At 45.0% G+C, this 24,000-nt stretch overlaps 1 protein-coding gene across 4 annotated transcripts in view; it reads right to left on the reverse strand.

Annotated features, from left to right (window-relative positions):
• Window positions 1-588: 588 nt before the first annotated feature.
• Window positions 589-24,000, reverse strand: part of kif9 (kinesin family member 9) — a 107,158-nt gene continuing 83,746 nt past the window's right edge. For all 4 annotated transcript variants that reach the window (XM_080194495.1, XM_080194493.1, XM_080194494.1 and 1 more), the window contains 5 exons: window positions 21,418-21,626; window positions 17,981-18,160; window positions 14,024-14,136; window positions 12,164-12,268; window positions 589-702 (listed from right to left, as the gene is read on the reverse strand). In XM_080194495.1, the coding sequence (XP_080050621.1) occupies window positions 589-702; window positions 12,164-12,268; window positions 14,024-14,136; window positions 17,981-18,160; window positions 21,418-21,626 (721 nt within the window). The remainder of the gene's footprint in view (window positions 703-12,163; window positions 12,269-14,023; window positions 14,137-17,980; window positions 18,161-21,417; window positions 21,627-24,000) is intronic.

Here is a 24,000-nt window from a genome sequence, read left to right on the forward strand (position 1 = left end):
GCTCTATCTTTTTAATATGGAAAGTATTAGCTGCAGTCAGGTCAGTGAATTTGAGTGTCCAAGATTACGGTCTTATGGGCAAATCAGTAAGATTGCAGGTTTACTGGTTGCTCTAGTGCTGAGGTTATAAGAGCGTGCTAAGTGGTTGTGTGCTGGTGGGCTGGGAAGTTACAATAACAAGCAGTACTTCACCCCCTGATCACCATCCAAAGTTCAGCTGTAAAAGGAACCCTGGACTATGCACTGAAATTAGATCACTGAGTACAGACAGATAGTTGAACCCTGGCTGTGTGATGCAGTACCAGATGAGCTAGTGCACTCGTGCACTCATTCACTCTGCCACCAGGGGTATCACGACCCTACGTCTTAGAACAGTTTTAAAATAAAATTAAACATACTTGCAGGTAATGAAACACAACTTGTGACCTTGATTGATTTTATTTAACTTTGTACAGAAACTGTTTTGGGAGTTGCTGGCCTTAAATTTATTGCCAGTGATTGTATTTCTAAAAAAAACTTATTAAACTTTATGGCGAAGACCTGGTGGGTTCCTTTTGGCATTTGTTTCCTTCATGGATAACTCCATTGTTAAGTGGCACTAAGGATAGAGGGTGGTTTGTTCTTGATACTGTGGGTGATTATTCCTGGTTTCTTCTTGACTGATATTGATTCAGACTTAACCATGCCTTTCATGTAATTACGCTGGAGGAAAGAAGAAAATCACAGTGAAATAGCAAAGAAGAAAAAAGAACAATACAACCCAGGAACAGGCCCTTCAGCCCACCAAGGCTGCACTGATCATGTTGTCCTATCCAGACCCACCCAACTGTATCCCTCTATTCCCCACCTGTTATGTGAGCTTCACATGCCAACTAGCAAGAGACGCAAATCTTATTTGTACAGAAGCTAGGTCTGGAGTATTGAATTTTAGGCATTGAAACTCTGGAAGTATAGACTAGATAAGGAGCAGGTATGGAGGTTCACCAGAATAATACCGAGGCTTAACGAGTTAAATAAACTTGGCTTGTTTTCAAACAGAAATTGCTAGCAATACTCAGCAGATCTGCTAGAGAGAGAAAAACAGAGTTAATAGGTGGAATTTTCCAGCCTCACTCCAAAACCAGAAAATTCCGCCCAAGGTCAATGGACCTTTTCCTGGTCTGTCTCATGCAAGCTCCAAATCCCATGGAAGCAGGATGGTAAAATTCTGGCCAATGTTTGGGATTGCTGACCTTTCTGATCATAGAAACTCTATTGTACAGGAGGAGGCCATTCAGCCCATTGAGTTTGCACCAACAACCATCCCACCCAGGCCTTATCCCTGTAACCCTACATATTTACCCTGCTAATCCACATCCTGGGAGACTAAGGGGAAATTTAGGACAGCCAATGAACCTAACCTGCCCATCTTTGGACTGTGGGTAGAAACCGGTGCACCCAGAGGAAACCCACACAGACATGAGGAGAACATGCAAACTCCACACAGGCAATGAGCCAAGCTGAGAATCGAACCCAGATCCCGGGAGTTGTGAGGCAGCAGTGCTAACCACTGTGCTATCGTGCCACCTGTGATGAAGGTAGTGTTTAGACACAGAATCAGTGTAGGTCATTGAGAACAGGATTATGAATGAGTGTTTTAGGCGTGATAGGGGAGGGTTGAAAAGAGGGGAAGTTGAAAAAAGGGGGAGTGGCGCTCCTTAGGGAGCAGATCACAGCGGTGCAGAGGGAGGATAACATGGAGGGGTTGGAAATTGAGTCTCTGTGGGTGGAGTTGAGGAATAGGAAGGGGGCCATTACTATGCTAGGAGTGTACTATAGGCCGCCCGATAGCCCGCGGGCAGTGGAAGAGGGTATATGTAGGGACATTTTGGATAAGTGCAGGAAGAATAGGGTTGTTGTAGTGGGAGAGTTTAATCTCCCTGGGGTGGATTGGAAGGTGCCTAGAGCTGGGGGGTCTGATGGGGAGGAATTTATAAGATGTGTATTGGAAGGATCCTTGCAGCAGTATGTAGATAGCCCGACTAGAGAGGGGGCTATACTGGATTTAGTTCTGGGAAATGAGCCGGGTCAGGTGGTTGAGGTTGCAGTAGGCGAACATGTGGCTAATAGCGATCACAACTCCGTCTACTTTAGGATATGAATGGAAAAAGATGAGCGCTGTCCTAAGGGGAGGGTGCTAAATTGGGGGAAGGCTAGATACAGCCAGATTAGGCAGGAGCTTAGGGATACAGACTGGGAGAGGCTGTTGGAAGGCAAGACCACGTTAGGCATGTGGGAGTCTTTCAAGGGAAATCTGCAAAGGGTGCATGAAAGGCATGTGCCGCTTAGGAGAAAGGATGGGAAAGGTAGGATTAGGGAACCGTGGATTACTAGAGATATAGAAGACCTGGTTAGGAAGAAACGAGAGGCGTATGCCAGGTCTAAGCAGCTGGGAACGGAGAGAGCGTTGGAGGAATACAGAGAGAGCAGGAGGGATCTCAAACGGGGAGTTAGGAGAGCAAAGAGGGGGCATGAGATGGCTTTGGCAGGTAGGGTTAAGGAGAATCCAAAGGCGTCTTACTCCTATCTTAAGAACAAAAGGGTGACTAGGAGTAAAATCGGTCCTCTCAGGGACAGACGAGGGGAATTGTGCTTAGAGTCTGAGGGAATGGGGGAGATCCTGAATGAATACTTTGCGTCGGTATTCACGAAGGAGAGGGGCTTGATGTCTGGTACGGTCATCGAGGGAGCTGTAGACCAATTGAAGGATCTATCGATTACAAGGGAAGAAGTGTTAGGGCTTTTAGGTGGCATTAAAACTGATAAATCTCCGGGGCCCGATGGCATTTATCCTAGGCTGCTTAGGGAGGCGAGAGATGAGATTGCTGGGCCTCTGACGCAAATCTTTGTCTCTTCTTTGGACACAGGTGAGGTCCCAGAGGACTGGAGGATAGCAAACGTGGTACTGTTGTTTAAAAAGGGTAGGAGGGATAGCCCGGGTAACTATAGGCAGGTGAGCTTAACGTCAGTGGTAGGTAAGTTGATGGAGAGGATTCTTAGGGATAGGATGTATGCGCACTTGGAGCATTGCGATCTGATTAAGGATACGCAGCATAGCTTTTTCAAGGGGAAGTCTTGCCTTACGAATCTGGTAGAATTCTTTGAGGAGGTGACAAAAATGGTCGACAAAGGACGAGCCGTTGATGTCGTCTATATGGATTTCAGTAAGGCTTTTGACAAAGTCCCTCATGGTAGGTTGGTAGAAAAGATTAAGGCTCATGGGATACGTGGCCAGGTATCTAGATGGGTTGAGAACTGGCTTGCAAAGAGGAGTCAGAGAGTAGTAGTGGAGGGGTCTTTTTCTAGCTGGAGATCTGTCACTAGTGGTGTGCCGCAGGGCTCGGTACTGGGACCTCTTCTCTTTGTAGTGTATATAAATCATTTGGAAGAGGGAGTAGGTGGTGTGATCAGCAAATTTGCTGATGACACCAAGATGGCTGGATTGGCGGGCAGTGAGGAGCAGTGTCTGGCAATACAGCGGGATATTGATAGGCTGGTTGATTGGGCAGATACGTGGCAAATGGAGTTTAATCTGGATAAATGTGAGGTGATGCATTTTGGCCGGAATAATGTAGGGGGAAGTTATATGATAAAGGGTAAGCCCGTAAGGAGTATAGAATCGCAGCGAGACCTGGGGGTGCAAGTGCACAAATCTTTGAAGGTGGCAGTGCAAGTGGAGAGTGTGGTGAAGAAAGCCTATGCTATGTTAGCCTTTATAGGAAGGGGTATAGAATAGAAGAGCTGGAGTCTAATGTTGCAGTTGTACAGAACGTTGGTTAGGCCGCATTTGGAGTACTGCGTCCAGTTCTGGCCGCCTTACTACCGGAAGGACATGGAGACTCTGGAGAGAGTGCAGAGGAGGTTTACCAGGATGTTGCCTGGTATGGAAGGACTGGGGTATGAGGAAAGATTGAAGAAATTGGGGCTGTTTTCCCTTGAAAGACGCCGACTGAGGGGGGATCTAATAGAGGTATATAAGATTATGAAGGGTATAGAGTAAACAGAGGTAAGCTATTTCCTATGATAGAGACACATAGGACAAGGGGCCATGGACTTAAGGCGAGGGGGGAGAGGTACAACACAGATATGAGAGGGAGGTTTTTCACACAGAGGGTAGTGGGGGTATGGAATGCTCTGCCAAGTAAGGTGGTGGAGGCAAACACGCTAGAGTCCTTTAAGAGTAACTTAGACAGGCACATAACTGAGTTGGAGATGGGTGGATATAGGAGATCCTTTTAAATAAGGGTCATTAGCACTGGGGCGTCCCTGGTAATGTAAATGGGTATAGTATGATAATAATGTTTTTTCTCTTTTCATTCACAGGTTTTGAGTCGGTCCACCTTGTGTCCAACGAGGGGCATACACACAATGGGTCGTACTGGGGCTGCTCTTGGTTGTTCGAGATTGGCCTAGTGCTTCATGTCGTTAGTGTGTGCCTAAACTGGACAAGATACTGGGCAAGACAACAGCTCAGTGACTATCACTGATTGCTGTGCAGACACATGGATTTGGGGCGGTGTCTGTGGGAGTTTGCGCATTCTCCCCGTGCTTGCGTGGGTTTTCTCCGGGTGCTCCGGTTTCCTCCCACACTCCAAAGATGTGCTGTTAGGCTGATTGGCAGGAATAAATTGTCCCTAAATCAGTTTCCCTCAATCTGGATGGCCATAAAACATTAGACAGGGGTCGTGGGTAGAGAGGTGGACTGGTGGTGTTGAGATGGCGACGTGGGCTTGTTGGGCCGAAGGGCCTGTTTCCCGGGCTGATTTTGTTCTTTGAGTGGAAATTTGTGCAAGTTGAGATTTGGTTAGCAGGTTATGTGTCCAGTCCAAGGTGGTGTGTGTTGTGACGGTAAACGTCCAGGTAATGGGGTGTCCTTGTTATTCTCGGAACTCCAAGTGCCTGTTCTAGCTTTCTGTTAATTAGCCCAGGGCTCCTATTGTCTCTCAATTTTTCAACAAAGAACAACCCAGCACGGGAAACAGGCCTTTCGGCCCAACGAGCCCGTGCCGCCATCTTAACAATGTATTTTTCCTACACCTCCCTTGACCCGTGTCTATGCTTATGGTACCCCCATTGGAAACCAGATTCAGGGGAGAATAATTTAGGGACAATTTGTTACACCAATCAGCCTAAGAGCACATCTTTGGGGTGTGGGAGGAAACCGGGGCACCCGGAGGAAACCCACACAACCACAGGGAGAATGCGCAAACTCCCACAGACACAGGCCCAAATCCATGTATCTGCACAGCTAGCAGTGATAGTCACTGAGCTGTAGTGGTGCCCATCTGCTGGTCCAGTTTTAAGCATACACAAACAACGCGAAGTACTAGGCCACTCTCGAAACATCCAAGAGCAGCCCACGCACGACCCACCGTGTGCATGCCCTGCGTTAGACAACAAGGTGGACTGACACACCTGCAGAGTAAAAGAGACAAAACATCAACACATGTAGCATTAGATTTCCAGGAACGTCCCAAGGCTCTGACCCTTATCTAAAACCGTCTCCTATAACCCTCCATCCCTGTTTTGCTCATATGCCTATCTAAGTAAACTTTAAACAAGTCCAGCGTGCCTGCCTCCACCACCTTACTTGGCACTGCATTCCATACCCCCACGACCCTCTGTGTGAAAAACCTCCCTCTAGCATCCAAATTATACTTCTCCCCCCTCACCCTAAGCTCGTGGCCCCTTGTGATATTTGTCTCCAATCTAGGAAAAATCCTCCTTACCCTTTCCATTACCTTTAAGTTCCTTTGCTTCAATTATTTACTGAATCATCCCTTAAAAGATACAACAATCTCCCTGTGACAAAAACATTCACACTGGTTGGGAGGTAAGTTAGGAAATGTTCAGTCGCTAGGTATAGATGGCGAGGTTGTAAATTGGATTAGAGACTGGCTCAATGGAAGAAGCCAGAGAGTGGTTGTGGAGGATTGCCTCTCTGAGTGGAGGCCTGTGACTAGTGGAGTGCCGCAGGGATCGGTGTTGGGTCCATTGTTGTTTGTCATCTATATCAATGATCTGGATGACAAATGTGGTAAATTGGATCAGCAAATTTGCTGATGATACAAACATTGGAGGTGTAGTGGACAGTGAGGAAGGTTTTCAAAGCTTGCAGAGGACCAACTAGAAAAATGGGCTGAAAAATGGCAAATGGAATTTAACGCAGACAAGTGTGAGGTATTGCACTTTGGAAGGACAAACCAAAGTAGAACGTACAAGCTAAATGGTAGGACTGAAGAGTGCACTTGAACAGAGGGATCTGGGAATACAAGTACAGAATTCCCTAAAAGTGACGTCCTAGGTGGATAGGGTCGTAAAGAGTGCTTTTGGTACATTGGCCTTTATAAATCGGAGTAATTGTAGACCATTGGGAAGTCTTTGTGAAGGAAGGGCACTTGTACAAGTGGGATGGGAAACACTTAAATGGGAAGGGTACACATATTTTAGCTGGGACGTTAGCTGGAATGTTTCGGCAGGGTTTAAACTAATATGGAGGCGGGGAGGGGAGGAGACAGATAGCTCAGTAGGTGCTGGGAGTGGGAGTGAGTTGGGTGACAGGGTAAGTCTAGATGAGAGGAAAATCTCCCAGGAGAAGGAGGATCCGAGTGGGCCTGAGGGTCTTCAGTGCATCTGTTTTAATGCGAGGAGTGCGATGGGTAAGACGGATGAACTTAAGGCCTTGATGTTCGCGAGGAATTTAGATGTGATGGCAGTGACGGAGACGTGGTTAAAGGAAGGGCAGGACTGGCAGTTAAATATTCCTGGGTATAAGTGTTTTAGGCGTGACAGGGGAGGGTCGAAAAGAGGAGGGGGAGTGGCACTCTTAGGGAGCACATCACAGCGGCGCAGAGGGAAGATAACATGGAGGGGTTGGAAATTGAGTCTCTGTGGGTGGAGTTGAGGAATAGGAAGGGAGTGATTACTATGCTAGGAGTGTACTACAGGCCGCCTGACAGCCGCGGGCAGTGGAAGAGGGTATATGTAGAGACATTTTGGACAAGTGTAGGAAGAACAGGGTTGTTGTAGTGGGAGATTTTAATCTCCCTGGGGTGGATTGGAAGGTGCCTAGAGCTGGGGGTTCAGACGGGGAGGAATTTGTAAGATGTGTATTGGAAGAGTCCTTGCAGCAGTATGTAGATAGCCCGACTAGAGAGGGGGCTATACTGGATTTAGTTCTGGGAAATGAGCCGGGTCAGGTGGTTGAGGTTGCGATAGGTGAACATGTGGCTGATAGCGACCACAACTCTGTCTACTTTAGGATACGAATGGAAAAAGATGAGTGCTGTTCTAAGGGGAGGGTGCTAAATTGGGGGAAGGCTAGGTACAGCCGGATTAGGCAGGAGCTTAGGGATACAGACTGGGAGAGGCTGTTGGAGGGCAAGTCCACGTTAGGCATGTGGGAGTCTTTCAAGGGAAAACTGAAATGGGTGCAGGAAAGGCATGTGCCAGTTAGGAGGAAGGATGGGAAAGGTAGGATTAGACAGCGTGGATTACTAGAGATATAGAAGACCTGGTTAGGAAGAAACGAGAGGCTTATGTCAGGTCTAAGCAACTGGGAACAGAGAGAGTGTTGGAGGAGTACAGAGAGAGTAGGAAGGATCTCAAAAGGGGAGTTAGGAGGGCAAAAAGGGGGCATGAAATGGCTTTGGCAGGTAGGATTAAGGAAAATCCAAAGGCGTTTTACTCCTATGTTAGGAGCAAAAGGGTGGCTAGGGGTAAAATCGGTCCTCTCAGGAACAGACGAGGGGAATTGTGCTTAGAGTCTGAGGGAATGGGGGAGATCCTGAATGAATACTTTGCGTCGGTATTCACGAAGGAGAGGGGCTTGATGTCTGGTACGGTCATCGAGGGAGCTGTAGACCAATTGAAGGATCTATCGATTACAAGGGAAGAAGTGTTAGGGCTTTTAGGTGGCATTAAAACTGATAAATCTCCGGGGCCCGATGGCATTTATCCTAGGCTGCTTAGGGAGGCGAGAGATGAGATTGCTGGGCCTCTGACGCAAATCTTTGTCTCTTCTTTGGACACAGGTGAGGTCCCAGAGGACTGGAGGATAGCGAACGTGGTACCGTTGTTTAAAAAGGGTAGGAGGGATAACCCGGGTAACTATAGGCCGGTGAGTTTGACGTCAGTGGTAGGCAAGTTGATGGAGAGGATTCTTAGGGATAGGATGTATGAGCACTTAGAGCGTTGTGATCTGATTAAGGATACGCAGCATGGCTTTGTAAAGGGGAAGTCTTGCCTTATGAATCTGGTAGAATGTTTTGAGGAGGTGACAAAAATGGTCGACAAAGGACGAGCCGTTGATGTCGTCTATATGGATTTCAGTAAGGCTTTTGACAAAGTCCCTCATGGTAGGTTGGTAGAAAAGATTAAGGCTCATGGGATACGTGGCCAGGTATCTAGATGGGTTGAGAACTGGCTTGCAAAGAGGAAACAGAGAGTAGTAGTGGAGGGGTCTTTTTCTAGCTGGAGGTCTGTCACTAGTGGTGTGCCACAGGCCTCAGTACTGGGACCTCATCTCTTTGTAGTGTATATAAATGACTTGGAAGAGGGAGTAAGTGGTGTGATCAGCAAATTTGCTGATGACACCAAGATGGCTGGATTGGCAGGCAGTGAGGAGCAGTGTCTGGCAATACAACGGGATATTGATAGGCTGGTATATTGGGCAGATATATGGCAAATGGAGTTTAATCTGGATAAATGTGAGGTGATGCATTTTGGCCGGAATAATGTAGGGGGAAGTTATATGATAAAGGGTAAGCCCGTAAGGAGTATAGAATCGCAGCGAGACCTGGGGGTGAAAGTGCACAAGTCTTTGAAGGTGGCAGTACAAGTGGAGAAGGTTGTGAAGAAAGCCTATGGTATGTTAGCCTTTATAGGAAGGGGTATAGAATATAACAGCTGGAGTTTAATGTTGCAGTTGTATAGAACGTTGGTTAGGCCGCATTTAGAGTACTGCGTCCAGTTCTGATCGCCTTACTACCGGAAGGACGTGGAGACTCTGGAGAGAGTGCAGAGGAGGTTTACCAGGATGTTGCCTGGTACGGAAGGACTGGGTTATGAGGAAAGATTGAACAAATTGGGGCTGTTTTCCCTTGAAAGACGCCGACTGAGGGGGGATCTAATAGAGGTATATAAGGTTATGAAGGGTATAGATAGAGTAAACAGAGGTAAGCTATTTCCTATGTTAGAGGCACACAGTACGAGGGGCCATGGGCTTAAGGTGAGGGGGGAGAGGTATAACACAGATATTAGAGGGAGGTTTTTCACACAGAGGGTAGTGGAGGTATGGAATGCTCTGCCAAGTAAGGTGGTGGAGGCAAGCATGCTAGAGTTGTTTAAGAGTAACTTAGACAGGCACATGAATGGGTTGGAGATGGGTGGGTATAGGAGATTGTTTTAAATAGGGCTCATTGGCATTGGGGCGTCCCTGGTAAGGTAAATGGATATGGTATGATAATAATGTTTTTTCTCTTTTCATTCACAGGTTTTAAGTTGGTCCGCCTTGTTGTCCAACAAGGGGCATATACGCGATGGGTCGTACTTGGGCTGCTCTTGATTGTTCGAGATTGGCCTAGTGCTTCATGTCGTTAGTGTGTGCTTAAACTGGACCAGATGCTGGGCAAGACGACAGCTCAGTGACTATCACTGTTTGCTGTGCAGGCACGTGGATTTGGGCCGGTGTCTGTGGGAGTTTGCACATTCTCCCCATGCTTGCGTGGATTTTCTCCGGGTGCTCCGGTTTCCTCCCACACCCCAAAGATGTGCTATTAGGCTGATTGGCAGTAATAAATTGTCCCTAAATTAGTTTCCCTCAATGTGGATGGCCATAAAACAATAGATAAGGGCAATGTACCAAAAGTACTCTTTACGACCTATCTACCTGTGACACCACTTTTAGGGAATTATCTATCTGTATTCCCAGATCCCTCTGTTCTATTGCATTCGTCAATGTCCTACCCATTTTCCTTGTATGTTCTACCTTGGTTTATCCTTGGATGAAAGGTTGAAAGAGGTTATAAGGTTGAAGGAGTGCACAGAAGGTTAACAAGGATGTTGCTGGGACTTGAGAAGCTGAGTTACAGAGAGAGATTAAATAGGTTAGGACTTCATTCCCCGGAGCGTAGAAGAATGAGGGGAGATTTGATAGAGGTGTATAAGATTTTGATGGGTATAGACAGAGTGCATGCAAGCAGGCTTTTTCCACTGAGGCTAGGGGACAAAAAAACCAGAGGGCATGGGTTAAGGGTGAAAGGAGAAAAGTTTAAAGAGAATATCGGGGGGGGGCTTCTTCATGCAGAGGGTGGTGGGACTGTGGAATGAGCTGCCGGATAAAGTGGTAAATGCGGGGTCACTTCTAACATTTAAGAAAAACTTGGATGGGTTCATGGATGAGAGGGGTGTGGAGGGACATGGTTCAAGTGCAGGTCAGTAGGACTAGGCAAAAAATGGTTTGGCGCAGACAAGAAGGGCCAAAAGGCCTGTTTTTGAGCTGTAATTTTCTATGGTTCTATGGTTTTTGGTCCAATAATGTAATGGTTCTGTTACTAGATTACTCAGCAGAGACATACACTAATAATCCAGAGGCCATTTACAAAGGCCATCCTGGCAGATTGAGAATATATGAATTCAATAATAGCAGCTGTAAATACAAAGTGAATATAAGGAGGTCATGAACTTATAAAAACACAACTCTTTCACTAATGGCCTGTAGGGAAGGAAATTTGAGTCATAGAATCATAGAACCCTACAGTGCAGGAAGAAGTCCTTTGGCCCATTGAGTCTGCACCAAACACAATCCCACCCAGGCTCTACCCCCATATCCCTACATATTATACTCATTAATCCCTCTAACCTACGCATTCCTGGACACTATGGGGCAATTTCTTAGCATGGCCAATCAACCTAACTCCGCACATCTTTGGACTGTGGGAGGAAACGGGAGGACCCGGAGGAAACAGCTCAGTGACTATCACTGTTTGCTGTGCAGGTACATGGATTTGGGCCAGTATCTGTGGGAGTTTGCACATTCTCCCCGTGCTTGCGTGGGTTTTCTCCAGGTGCTCCGGTTTCCTCCCACACCCCAAAGATGTACTCTTAGGCTAATTGGTGTAACAAATTGTCCCTAAGTTAGTCTCCCCTCAATCTGGTTTCCAATGTGGAGTGCCCATAAGCGTAGACAAGGGTCATGGGTGGAAGAGGGAACTCACAATGTTGAAATGGCGGCGTGGGCTTGTTGGGCCGAAGGGCCTGTTTCCCATGCTGTGTTGTTCTTTGTTCTTTGAAACCCACGCAGGCACGAGGAGAATGTGCAAACTCCACACAGACAGTGACCCAAGCCGGGAATCAAACCCAGGACCCTGGAGCTGTGAAGCAGCAGTGCTAACCACTGTGCTACCGTGCCGCTCGTGCAGTCCTTCTTGAACTGACTGATAGATGTGATGTATCAAGTGTGTACGTGAAGAGATTTTGCATGCTTTTTTCCATTTGTGTGTGCTATTTTGCTTCTCATTTTCACATTGCTGCTATAGACTGAAAGAGAGCTGCATGTCAGTGGACAGCCTCTCCATCAGCAAGTTCTCAGCTGTGCCTCCCTGTGGCAACACACAGGAACTATGTCCTGTAACTGCAGTATTCATATGGCTAGTCCAGGACAGTTTCTGGTGAATGGTAACCCCAAGGATGCTAATAACTGCTACTATGAGCTTTCGGTACAAAGAAAATCATCCGGACATTAAAAACAGATTGTTTATTTTCTTTGAATATTTCTCATTGCCAGATATAAAAATACTGAAAGTGGCAACAAAAGCTGTCTGGCTGACCTTCAAGCATCACTCAAATGGGTAATGAGTTTCTTTGCTTTCCAGATGGTGTAGGAAGGCAGTACGTCACAAGATTGGATATGTGAGCCAACTAATGGCTGATGTCACTTGATGAAACCAGGAATATATTTAATCACAGTTGGCAATGCTATTGGTCACCTTACTCCAATCACATGTTTATGGTAGGGAACAAAGAATTCATTGTCTGTCCCTCACCCCACTTAACATTTTCTTTTATTCTTGCTGAGTGTTATCCCAGAAGTTTCATCTGATTGCCTGCTCAGCCCTTCACTTACCCTCTGTTCCAGATTCATCCTTGCTTTATAAAATGCCGTAGAACCAGGATTTTTCATCAGAATGTTATCTTGGATGCGATGAAACTTTTCCTTATCGTCTTCTTCCTAGGTGGGTGGAAGACACAGAGAAATAAAACCAAGATAGTTGCCCTTCGCAGCAATGCTGTCCACTTAGCTCCTGAAGGTGCAGGTGGGGTAACACAGTGGTTATCGCTACTGCCTCACAGCACCAGGGACCTGGGTTTAATTCCCGGCTTGGGTCACTGTCTGTGTGGAGTCTGCATGTTCTCTGCATGGATTTCCTCCGAGTGTTCCAATTTCCTCCCACAGTCCAAAGATGTGTTGGTTAGGTGCATTGGCTGTGCTAAATGCTCCCTCAGTGTATCCGAACAGGTGCCAGAGTGTGGCTACTAGGGGATTTTCATTGTAACTTCACTGCAGTGTGAATGTAAGCCTACTTGTGACTAACTTTTAACTTTAGGATTGAGTTAGGGATTGGCATCCTTTTCCCCTCAGGTGGCAGGCTTCATGCAAAAAAAAATTTCTCATTTGCATTTCTCCCACCCTCAACTTTGGACGTATTAAACATTGGTTTTCATTTTTACTGATATACTTAAGGTTTGCTCCAATATATGTATGGGTGCTCAGTCACATTATTGCAATCCCTGCATTTAATTTAAATACTCTCCCACTAATCTATTCCTCCAGCCCGTCAATGCCTCCAACCTCCTCTTTTGTTTCGGTGGGTCAAATCTGACATGCGCATTATGTATAAACTGCTTTTATTCTAAAAGGCCTTTCACTGCATGAGGATTCAACCTCCTGATGTCTTATATCAAAGCCTTAAGGACCGAATCACCCTCCCTTTTGTCTTCATTAATGTGAATAGTATTTCACAAATTATTACACAAAGTATGTTTTTAAACTTCCTTCCTAATGTCCCATGGTTACTTCTACTGATATTATTTCTTCCTTTATGGATGACAACAACTGGATCTTCAATTGTTCTCTCTACTATTCTGACAAGCCAGATGCTAGACCATATACCACGGAAGCAACACGCCATCCATTGTTCTGGGTTCAACTGGACGCAGTTCTATTCATAAACCCCTAATATCACAACTTTTTCTCTTTCCTCCTTCCCTGACAGGTTGCTGGATCGCCCAATGTATCAGGAAGTTGAACCCTCACGCAGACTGACCCTCTTCCTCTAGGTAACTGGAGCTCAAAGAAACTTCTGTTCCCCTCCCACCTCTGCTCCCAACAGTAGTGTGACTTGTGCCCAACTACTTCATCCTTGACTTTATCAACTAGCTTGCAGTGGTTGAAGGCAAAATGCTCCTGTACCATTGGAAAAGCATGTTACAAGTTTTGCAATAAACAAAGTATTCCACCTTCATGCAACTTTCAAGGGTATGGAGAATGAACAGAAATTTAAATTAGTTGGAATATTAAAGATTACAGGATGAGAATACAACAGTGGGATTAGACTAGGCAAAGTATTAAAGGGTATGGGGGAGAGGAGGAGTGGTGTTAGATTAAATAAAGCGATCCAAGAGCAATATTAACTAGGTAGAATATTAAAGGATATGGATAGTGAGCAGGAGAGCGGAACTAAATTAGGAGGGATGTGAAAGGTTATGAGAGTGAGCAGGAAAATGGTATTAAAGTAGGAGTTTGAAGGGTATGAGAAGCAAGCAAAATATGGGGTTTACATTAGGAACTAATGAAGGAAAGAACATTAGTGCTGATTTGATAGGCTGAATGGCTATGCTTCTTGTAGGGCCGAGTTAACAGTATAGCAAAACCAGGAGGAGGCAGAATATACACATATGGTGTAAGCCATCCTGAGATACTTACCAGAGATAGCATCCTGGAGTTTGGGATCAATCCTGGTTGGATGCTATCTTTATGTGGTGCATTTTGAACATCTTCAGGAATGAGAAAAGACTCATTGTGCCAAATATTAAATTCTGCACCGGAAAAAACACAACAATATAAAATCACTCTTTAAATCATAACTGCCAAATTCTCCCCCTTTTTCTGACAATTTGTATGATCGGCTTATTGGGCTTCAGCCTGCCTTTATGCTAAAGTTAATATTCTTTATTTCTGAGCTGAGTCATTGTCAACAGTGCTTTGAATCTGGGGATATCACAAGTGACTGGATCTCATCCTTAACCTCTATTCAAAGACAAAATTGCTTCAAGTGTCAGGTCACTGGGGAATGATTTGAATCAAGTATCCTGGCGAATTTCTCCTCTCCCTAATCGAGGGCACTGGGCAATGTTAGTACCTGATTAAGATTTAAAAATCTATTTCTGAACTGCTTCATCTTGGGAACTGAAGATTTTGTTGTTCTAGCTGTCGACATTCTTGTCTCTTGTTGTCTCTGAAGCTCTTGCTATTCACTTCTTAGTTGTCCTTGGTATCTCTACCCCAATTTGGTCTGTACAGGTGGAAATGAGTGAGGATATAGAAACAAAGAGTACAGGTACATAGTTCCTTGAAAATGGCGTCGCAGATAGACAGGGTGGTGAAGAACATGTTTGGCAAACTTGACTTCATCTGTCAAAGCACGAAGTACAAGATTTGGGATGTTACATTACAACTGTGCAACACACTAGTAAGGCCACATTTGAAGCACTGCATACAATTCTGGTCACCCTGCAATGGGAAGAAACTTATTAAACTGGAAAGGATGCAAAAAAAAATTTACAAGGATGTTATTGGTACTGGAAGGTTTTAATTCTAAGGAAAGGCTGGATAGGCTAGAACTTTTTTCCCCCCAGAGTGTAGGAGGATGAGGACTAGCCTTATAGAGGTTTATAAAATCATGAGGGGTATAAATAAGTTGATTAGCCAAGGTCTTTCTCCACGTTAGGAGAGTCGAAAACTAAATGGCATAGGTTTAAGGTGAGAGGGGATGATTTAAAAGTGACCCGAGGGGCAACATTTTCACACAGAGAATTCCTCTATGGAATGAGCTGTCAGATGTAGGTATAATTACAATGTTTAAAAGACATTTGGACAGGTATATGGATAAGATATGTACCAAATGCAGGCAACTGGGACTAGTTTAGTTCAGGAAACCTGGTTGGCATAGACTAGTTTGGCCAAAAAAGCCTGTTTCAATGCTGTACATGTCTATGACTCTATGGCCGCGATTTTACTGGTTTGCCTGGCCTTTGGATAGGATGAGTGAGCCAGTAAAATCATGTGAGAGGCGAGAAATCAGGATTGCGGCTGTTTACTTGGTTCTCGCGATCTTACTGGAACCAGATTTTTACCTCATTCAGCCTCTCACCCATTTCTGGCGAGGGGCTGAATAATTTATTTAAATATTAATATGCATCTATTTAGCAAGCCTGTGCTTAATCACCTGGGCTCACCTGCCTTTATGGCTTCGCCAGGAAAGGTTCTCTCTGGCGAGGAAAACATTTGCTCCCCATGAACAAGGAACAGACAGTCGTATTGCCCTCACCAGTAGAATTGGGGGCCACTGAGGCCCCCCGCTGCCCCCCAGGTAGGCCGAGGGCAAGGGGGCAGTGCTAGCCTGGAAACTGCCAGCCTGGCACCTTGACACTATCAGTTGGGACAGTGCCGGGACCTGAAGGAGGCAGTGCCAGGATAGTCCAATCAGAGAGTGGGGCCCAATGCCACTTTGCAGGTCATCAGTGGTGGGAGGGAGGAGAGCCCCACTGCTGCTCTGCATCAGATGGTGAGATGGAGAGGATGGGCCTGCCGTGCTCTCTGCCAAAGATTGGTATCGGGAGGCGGGGCTCACTGCCACTCTGCAAATGATCAGTGGGGATAGGGAAGGAGGGAGGGGGTTCCCTGCTACCGCTCTGTAGCTACAATCTGCTGCTCTGCAGCTGCAATCTGTGGGATGGGTGGGGGCACAATCGGTCTGGGTGGTGGGGGCTATATTTTCGAGTGGTGAGGGGCTTGTGATTGGCAGGGGGCTCCCACAATTGGGGGTGGGGGTAGCTGGGGTTGGCTTGAGCAGCAGAGGCCTGACAGATCTCTCTGACTCAGACCTGTCAGGTCTCTGCTGTTGCAATTGCGCATGTGCAGAATCAGAGATCTGCACATTCGCAATAGCTCCCTCCGTTGGTTGAAGAAACTGTCTGTAGTAGATAGAATCACAGTCTTACCCATTTTTTCATGCATCACGTGCACAGGATTGGGAGTAAAAACTCACCTAAGAAATGGCAACTCTCCCATTTTCATGCTAGCTGGACACTTAGAATTTTTCTCGTAAAATTCTGCCCTATGGCTCTACTGGAAAAGCAAGACAAATGACTGAGACAATAAAAGAAGAGACTGTGGAGAGAGAAAGAGGATAAATAGAATCAAGGAGTGCCCTCAGAACAGCAGGAAGATCGGTGAATATTAGTCTTTTGCTCTTTTAGCTAGGCCAGTGGTTCAAACTAAGAACTGGGAAAACATATTTAATATTTTATTAATTCAAGACTTTTAAAACTCGATAAACATATTGTTAATAAAATTAAAACTAATGAAAGAATTAAAGTCTTACTAAATTAAATATTTCAAACAAGGTTAGTCGAGATTCTTTGTCTAGATTCTTGAGATGGTTAATATTTCGATTATTAATTCTTTCAAAGCGGTTTCATAGTCTTTGTCCCATCAGACCGTTAGCTGGGGCTGGGCTTAGAAATGTAATTAGCCTTTGTACAATTTCCTTGGATTTGATCTGTGCATTAAATGGGGTCATTAATGTCTCACAGAGATAATGAGATAGCAGCCATTGTGAATGCTAGGAAATTTCTTTTGTTTGAATCATAGCTTCAATCATTTTAAAGGTTTTGTCTAGTTTTTAAGATTTCATAAATTAGCCATCATGAATGCATGTGCACACGCACACACACACAACTTACTGACATGACACAAACCTGTCTGGGCCTTTCAGAAGCCTGGAATGATATACTGTTAGATCTCCACTATGTTCTACATATGAAGGTTCAGCATTGGAATACACTACGTAATGGTGAAGCACAAAGTAGTACCTTATAGGCATTTATGACAGTGTGATAGCCCCCACAAAGTCCACAGGGAATCATTGACCTGTGGGACTTGTTGAGTATGAGTTCCCCTGGTAACTGGCGGCCTGCCAAGCAGGAACTCATTACCTTTTATAAGGCAGGTCCAGAGCCTGCTGAACTGTAGTCCCAGGCAGGAATGTGTGTGTACACCACTGTAGTGGTTTTACTTTGTATTCTGTAAAAAATTATGTTTTTTTCCAGTCGGGCTTCCTGAGTCATTGCAGACAGCATTTACACGAGTCAAATTATAGTTTGGTCACTGGTTTCAAGAGTTAAGAGTGCAGAAAGCATTTACAGAGGACTTAGGATTGTGGCTGGGATTTTCTAGTCTAATTGGTTTTGTAAGAGTACATTTATTTCGTAACTTATCATGTCTCTCAGAAATGCCTCAAAATATCTCAGTTCCAAGGAATCTTTTGTGTGCAAAACAAGATCCCACAAATAACGCCATGAAGAACAAACAGTAAGTCTTTCCTTGGTGCGGGGTGGGGGAATGTTGGCCAGGACACCTTCCTAGTATTCTTTCAAAGGTACCATAACATCTTTAAAATCCATCTGAGCCACTGAAATAAGTACTGAGTCTCATCTTAAATTCAGACAATTCAACAATACAACATTGCCCTTAGGTGAGCATTCACTTTGGAGAATTTACACCGAGTTCTGTTTTATGGTATTACTGTTTCTGATCAGAGTATCTGCTGCTGTTGAATCCCAGTACAATGGTAGGCTGTGTAGTCCTCCCTTCCATTACCTGTCAGCAGCCGCAGCCTGCACTGGTCCACCAGTTTGTGGCAGTACTGAACCTCTACCCGTAGATCTCGCAAAGTATCAAAATTTTGCCGGTAATGGTGTTTCAGATCCTTCAGCTGCATGATCAAGTTGAACTCCTCTTCATCGATTACTGGATCACCTTGTTCATTCACATATTGACCTGTTGGACATGGAAAGGATCCAACAATCAAACATGTTTGAGTATTTTCAGGCTATGATCCTTCACACATAACTCTGGCATAAGCACAATGAGCTATTTGAGGATAATAGATGACACTGAGCCAAGTGCAACTCTGGTACAAAGAGGAAGTCATGCTTGTTGAGTCTACTGGAGCTCTTTGATAATGTAACCAGTAGAGTTGACTGAGGAGAACCAGTGGGTGCAGTTTATTTGGACTTTCGACAAGGTCTCACATAGCAGACTGCTATGTAAATTTAAAGCGCACGGGATTGCAGGTAATGTCTTGAGATGGAAAGAAAGCTGGATAGGAGATCGGAAGCAAAGAGTTGGCATGGATGGATCTTTTGCTGATTGGCAGTCAGTGACTACGGGAGTTCTGCAGGGATTGATGCTAGAATCCCAACTGTTCACATTATATATTAATGATTTGGAAGAGGGAATTAAATGTATTATCTTCAAGTTTGCAGATGATACAAAGTTGGGTGGGAGGGTAAGCTGTGAGGAGGATGCAGAGATCTTCAGTGTGATTAGGACAGGTTGAATGAGTGGGCATATGCATGGCAGATGCAGTATAAATGTGAATAAATGTGATGTTACCCACTTTGGTAGCAATAATAGGAAGACAATTATTACTTGAATGGGTGTAATTTGAGAGAGATGGATACTCAATGAGACTTTGGTGTACTTGTGCATCAGTCATTGAAAATAAGTGTTCAGGTACAGCAGGCAGTAAGGATGGCAAATGGTATGTTGGCCTTCATAGCACGAGGATTTGAGTATAGAAGAGATGTTTCATTACAATTGCACAGGAGTGAGACCACACCTGGAGTATTGTGCATAGTAAGAAATCTCACAACACCAGGTTAAAGTTCATCAGGTTTATTTGGAATCATGAGCTTTTGGAGCGCTGCTCCTTCTTCAGGCGAGTGGAGAGTTGAGTCCACAAACATGACATGTAAATCTGTTGGTCTTTAACATGTATTGTGAGACTTCTTACTGTGCCCACCCCAGCATCTCTACATCATGGAGTACTGTGTGCAGTTTTGATGTCCTTATTGGAGAATGTCCTTGCTATATATGGAGTACAACAATGGTTTACCAGGCTGATTTCTGGCATAGCAGGTAATGGTAGGAAGGATTATTACTTAAGTGGAGAAAAACTGCAGCAGGCGACAGTGCAGAGGGACCTCGGGGTCCTTGTGCATGAGTTGCAAAAACCCAACTTGCAGGTACAGCAGGTGGTCAGGAAGGCAAATGGGATGCTGGCCTTCATAGCGAGGGGGATTGAATATAAAAGTAGGGAGGTCTTGCTGCGGCTGTATAGCGCATTGGTAAGACCGCAGCTGGAGTACTGTGTGCAGTTTTGGGCGCCGTACTTACGCAAGGATATTTTGGTCTTGGAGGGAGTGCAGAGGAGGTTTACTAGGCTGATGCCGGAGTTGAGGGGGTTGAGCTATGAGGAGAGGCTGAATAAACTAGGCTTGTACTCGTTAGAGTTTAGAAGAATGAGGGGAGATCTCATTGAGACGTATAAGATGATGAATGGGACGGATAGGATAGAGGTGGAGAGGCTCTTCCCGCTCAGAAAGGACAGTAGGACTAGGGGGCACAGCCTCAAGATAAAGGGGGGGCGGTTTAGAACGGAGTTGAGGAGGAACTTCTTCACTCAAAGGGTGGTGAATCTCTGGAATTCTCTGCCCGTTGAGGTGGTGGAGGCTGCCTCGCTAAATTTAAGACGCGGGTTGATGGGTTTTTGATAAGAGAGGGGATTAAGGGTTATGGGGAGAGGGCGGGAATGTGGAACTGAGCCACGACGGATCAGCCATGATCTTATTGAATGGCGGGGTGGGCTTGAGGGGCCAGATGGCCTACTCCTGCTCCTATTTCTCATTTCTTATGTTCTTATGAGGCGAGACTAAGCCGGTTAGGATTATAGTAATTAGAGGTTAGAAGAGTGAGAGAGGATCTCTTAGGAACTTATAAAATTGTAAGTGTTAGACACGGTAGATTCAGAAAGACTGTTTTCAATGGTGGGGTGTCCAGAACTAGGGGTCATAGTTTAAGGATAAGGGGTAAACCTTTTAAACCTGAGGCGAGGAGAAACTTGTTCACCTGGAGATTGGTGAATGTGTGGAATTCATTACCACAGATTTGAAGAAATTAGATATAGCTCTGGGGGCTAAAGAGACGAAGGGATATGGAGGGAAGGGAAGGATCAGGATATTGAATTTAATGATCAACCGTGATCATAATGAATGGTGGAGCAGGCTCAAAGGGCCGATTGGCCTACTCCTGCTTCTAGTCTCTGTTTCCATGTAATGAATTGCACACTATATCTGAATCAAATACAGCTTAAAAGGTAGCTCATAATGAACTATGTTGTCTATTGTATCTGCCCTATGGTTGGCCCACTATTATTTGCTGCATTGTCCAAGTAATCATTCTTCATGCATGAGTGGTTTTATCATGAAAAGCTTCACACACCAGTCTAATTCTGTCCTTGTCTGAATCCGACAAGGGGATCATTAGACAGCTGTCAAAACAGGAACTCTGGTTCAGTTACCCTATGCCTAACATGCTTTAGTTGAATATAGCTAACTTACCGCATACTAGGAAATTGAAATCATATCTTCCTGATTTGTTTACCTATTGGCGTGGCCATGACGTGGAGATGCCAGCATTGGAGTGGGTAGGCATCAACGTCAGCATCTCCACATCATGGCTACCACTGACACCGCAAACTGCTGGCTCAAAGTGGAGAGGATTGCCAAGAAGATCGTGCATGTCGATACAGACATCACATTTCTACAAAGATGCAAGAAAGCAGGCATTATCTTGTAATTGAGTCTGTGTTTATATTTGCCCTGTTTGAGAACCCAACTTTCCAGTCACCTGACAAAAGAGCAGCGCTCTGAAAGCTCGTGCTACCAAATAAATCTGTTGGACTTTAACATGGTGTTGTGACATTTCTCATTGGGTTGGGAGAACTAGGAACATAATGTGAACAAAAGCCTTCTTTCTCCTTGCAAGAGAAGTCACCAGCAGTGAAGTCATAAAGTTGTATGCTGGATAAAGGTCTGGGGACCAAAGGTAGAAAGGGCCAATTCGGGAAAAGCTCAAATATCATAGCATCCTATTGCTCAGTCTTAGCTCAGACTTACATCTTTGATGCTAAGATAGATGACATGATCTCGCCTCCACAACTGTCCTTCAGTTATGCAGCCTTGTGGCATTACCTTGGTCCCTTTGATCTCGTCTCTTGAGGCTGAGTGTCCGGTTAGTGATGTCAATTTCCTCCTTGATGTTGTTGATCCTCTCAGTCAGCATCTTCAGATTATTCCTCTTTTCATTGAGAATACGTTTGTTCCCTATCAAGATGCGGTTAATTTCACGTCCTCTCTCATTTTTAAACATATCAAACATTAATGATTTTGGTGGAGGAGAACTGCATCACAGAAAGGAAAAGTAGAAATCAGAAATAAAAATAAAATAATTAGGCATAATTGGATTAAACTGATTTTGCTAAATATTATCTTTATCTTTTATTTACTTCCTTTGGCTTCACTCTTCTCCAAAGATGCTGTCCCACGCTGTGGTACAGTTTCATAGGCTATTTAACAGTGCAAAGCAAACCCTATCCTGTTGTCACCCCTTGCCAGTAGGGATTACTAGATAGCAATCAGTCCTCATAACATAACCATTAAAAATCCAGTGACATTCTGGTGAATCTGAGCTGTCACCCCTTCAAAGCAAATTTTGCTTTTTGAGAATTGGTGAACACTTAGGACAGTATTTAATCTATGGGTGATACTGCTGCCGCCTCACTGTGCCAGGGACCTGGGTTCGATTCCCAGCTTGGATTACTGTCTATGTGGAGTTTGCATATTCTCCCCGTGTCTGTGTGAGTGTTTCCTCCAGTGCTCCGGTTTCCTCCCACAGTCCAAAGATGTGCAAGTTAGGTTGATTGACCATGCTAAATTGACCCTAGTTTCGGGGGGATTAGCAGGGTTAATGTGGGGTATAGGGTGGGACTTTTGTCAGTGCAAGCTCGATGGGCTGAATGGCCTCCTTCTGTACTGTAGGGATTCTACGAAAGCCTTCGCCTCCAGATTTGGAGGTATCCTTCCCACCTCTGCCTGATTAAATCTAGGGCAAGAAGGCTTATGGATACCCTTTCCACCCGAGCACTAATTCAAATGGGCAATAAAAGCGTGGGGGGGTGGGGGGGTGGGGGAGGTGGAGGAGGAAGGTCTTCAATCTTGTGGGGGTGTTCCCCATGTCCAGAGTGTCAGAGATCTGGAGCGAAAAGTTGGCTGTGCAGTCAGACAGCTGAAATTGACACTGATAAATTAATTGGGTAACTCCTCTCATGTTTGAATGTTTTTGCGAAAGCATTCATTGTATCAAACACGTAGGAGCCAGGGCAAATTGAGTTTACTATTCAGAGTTTTACACAGAACTTTAAATCTGAAAATGAAACTGCAAGTTAGTTAAAATCCCCAGTTAATAGTCAGGAGCCTCTAACTCAATCACTTTAAAGTGGTTGCCTCAATATGTGTTAATTACTATAGCAGGAAACTAAATTAGCATTTGTAACTTGGGAATAAGTCATAAACTCAATACAGTATTCAGTATTGCAGAGAGTATGGAGCACAAAATGATCACAAAAGTGAGTGCTTTGTGAACAGAGTGCTAAAGTCAGGAATTTGGTAGAAGTGGGAATTAGGTGCATCAGGTTTTATCTGATAGTTGACGAGTGTTTTTCTTCTGTCTCAAAGCAAAGAAACTATAATGTGCTCTGACTTTATTAGTACAGTAACTAATAAACTGATCATATCAATAAACAGGGCAAGAGCTGGTGGGCAATAACTGTCACTTTTTTTATCCATTCGCGGGACATGGGCACCGCTGGCCGGCCAGCATTTACTGCCATCCCTGGTTGCCCAAAGGCAGTTGAGAGTCAACCACATTGCAGTGGCTCTGGAGTCACACGCAGGCCAGACTGGGTAAGGATGGCAGATTTCCTTCCCTGAAGGAAATTAGTGAACCAGATGGGTTTTTCCAACATCAACAATGGCTGCATAGTCATCAGTACATTCTTAATTCCAAATTTTTTTAATTGAATTCAAATTCCACCATCTGCTGTGGCGGGATTCGAACCTGGTTCCCCAGAATATTAGCTGAGCTTCTCGATTAATAGTCCAGCGACAATACCACTAGGCCATCGCCTTCCCTTTACCTGGAAAGCATTGTAAGAACATAAGAACATAAGAAATAGGAGCAGGAGTAGGCCATCTAGCCCTTCGAGCCTGCCCCGCCATTCAATAAGATCATGGCTGATCTGTTGTGGCTCAGTTCCACTTTCCCGCCCTCTCCCCATAACCCTTAATCCCCTCTCTTATCAAGAACCCATCAACCCGCTTCTTAAAAATATTTAGCGAGGCAGCCTCCACCACTTCAACGGGCAGAGAATTCCAGAGATTCACCACCCTTTGAGTGAAGAAGTTCCTCCTCAACTCCGTTCTAAACCGCCTCCCCTTTTATCTTGAGGCTGTGCCCCCTAGTCCTACTGTCTTTTTTGAGCGGGAAGAGTCTCTCCACCTCTGTCCTATCCATCCCATTCATCATCTTATACGTCTCAATGAGATCTCCCCTCATTCTTCTGAACTCTAACGAGTACAAGCCTAGTTTATTCAGCCTCTCCTCATAGCTCATAGCTCATCAGTGATCCATATCTCTCTATATCATAAGCTTGGGGAACTCTGGCGCAGAGTTTTGAACTGGTTTCAAGCTGCAGATAATGCAGGAAGCAGGGATAG

This window comes from Carcharhinus amblyrhynchos, chromosome 8, assembly GCF_965287045.1.
Source record: "Carcharhinus amblyrhynchos chromosome 8, sCarAmb.v2.hapA, whole genome shotgun sequence".
Lineage (NCBI taxonomy): Eukaryota > Metazoa > Chordata > Chondrichthyes > Carcharhiniformes > Carcharhinidae > Carcharhinus > Carcharhinus amblyrhynchos.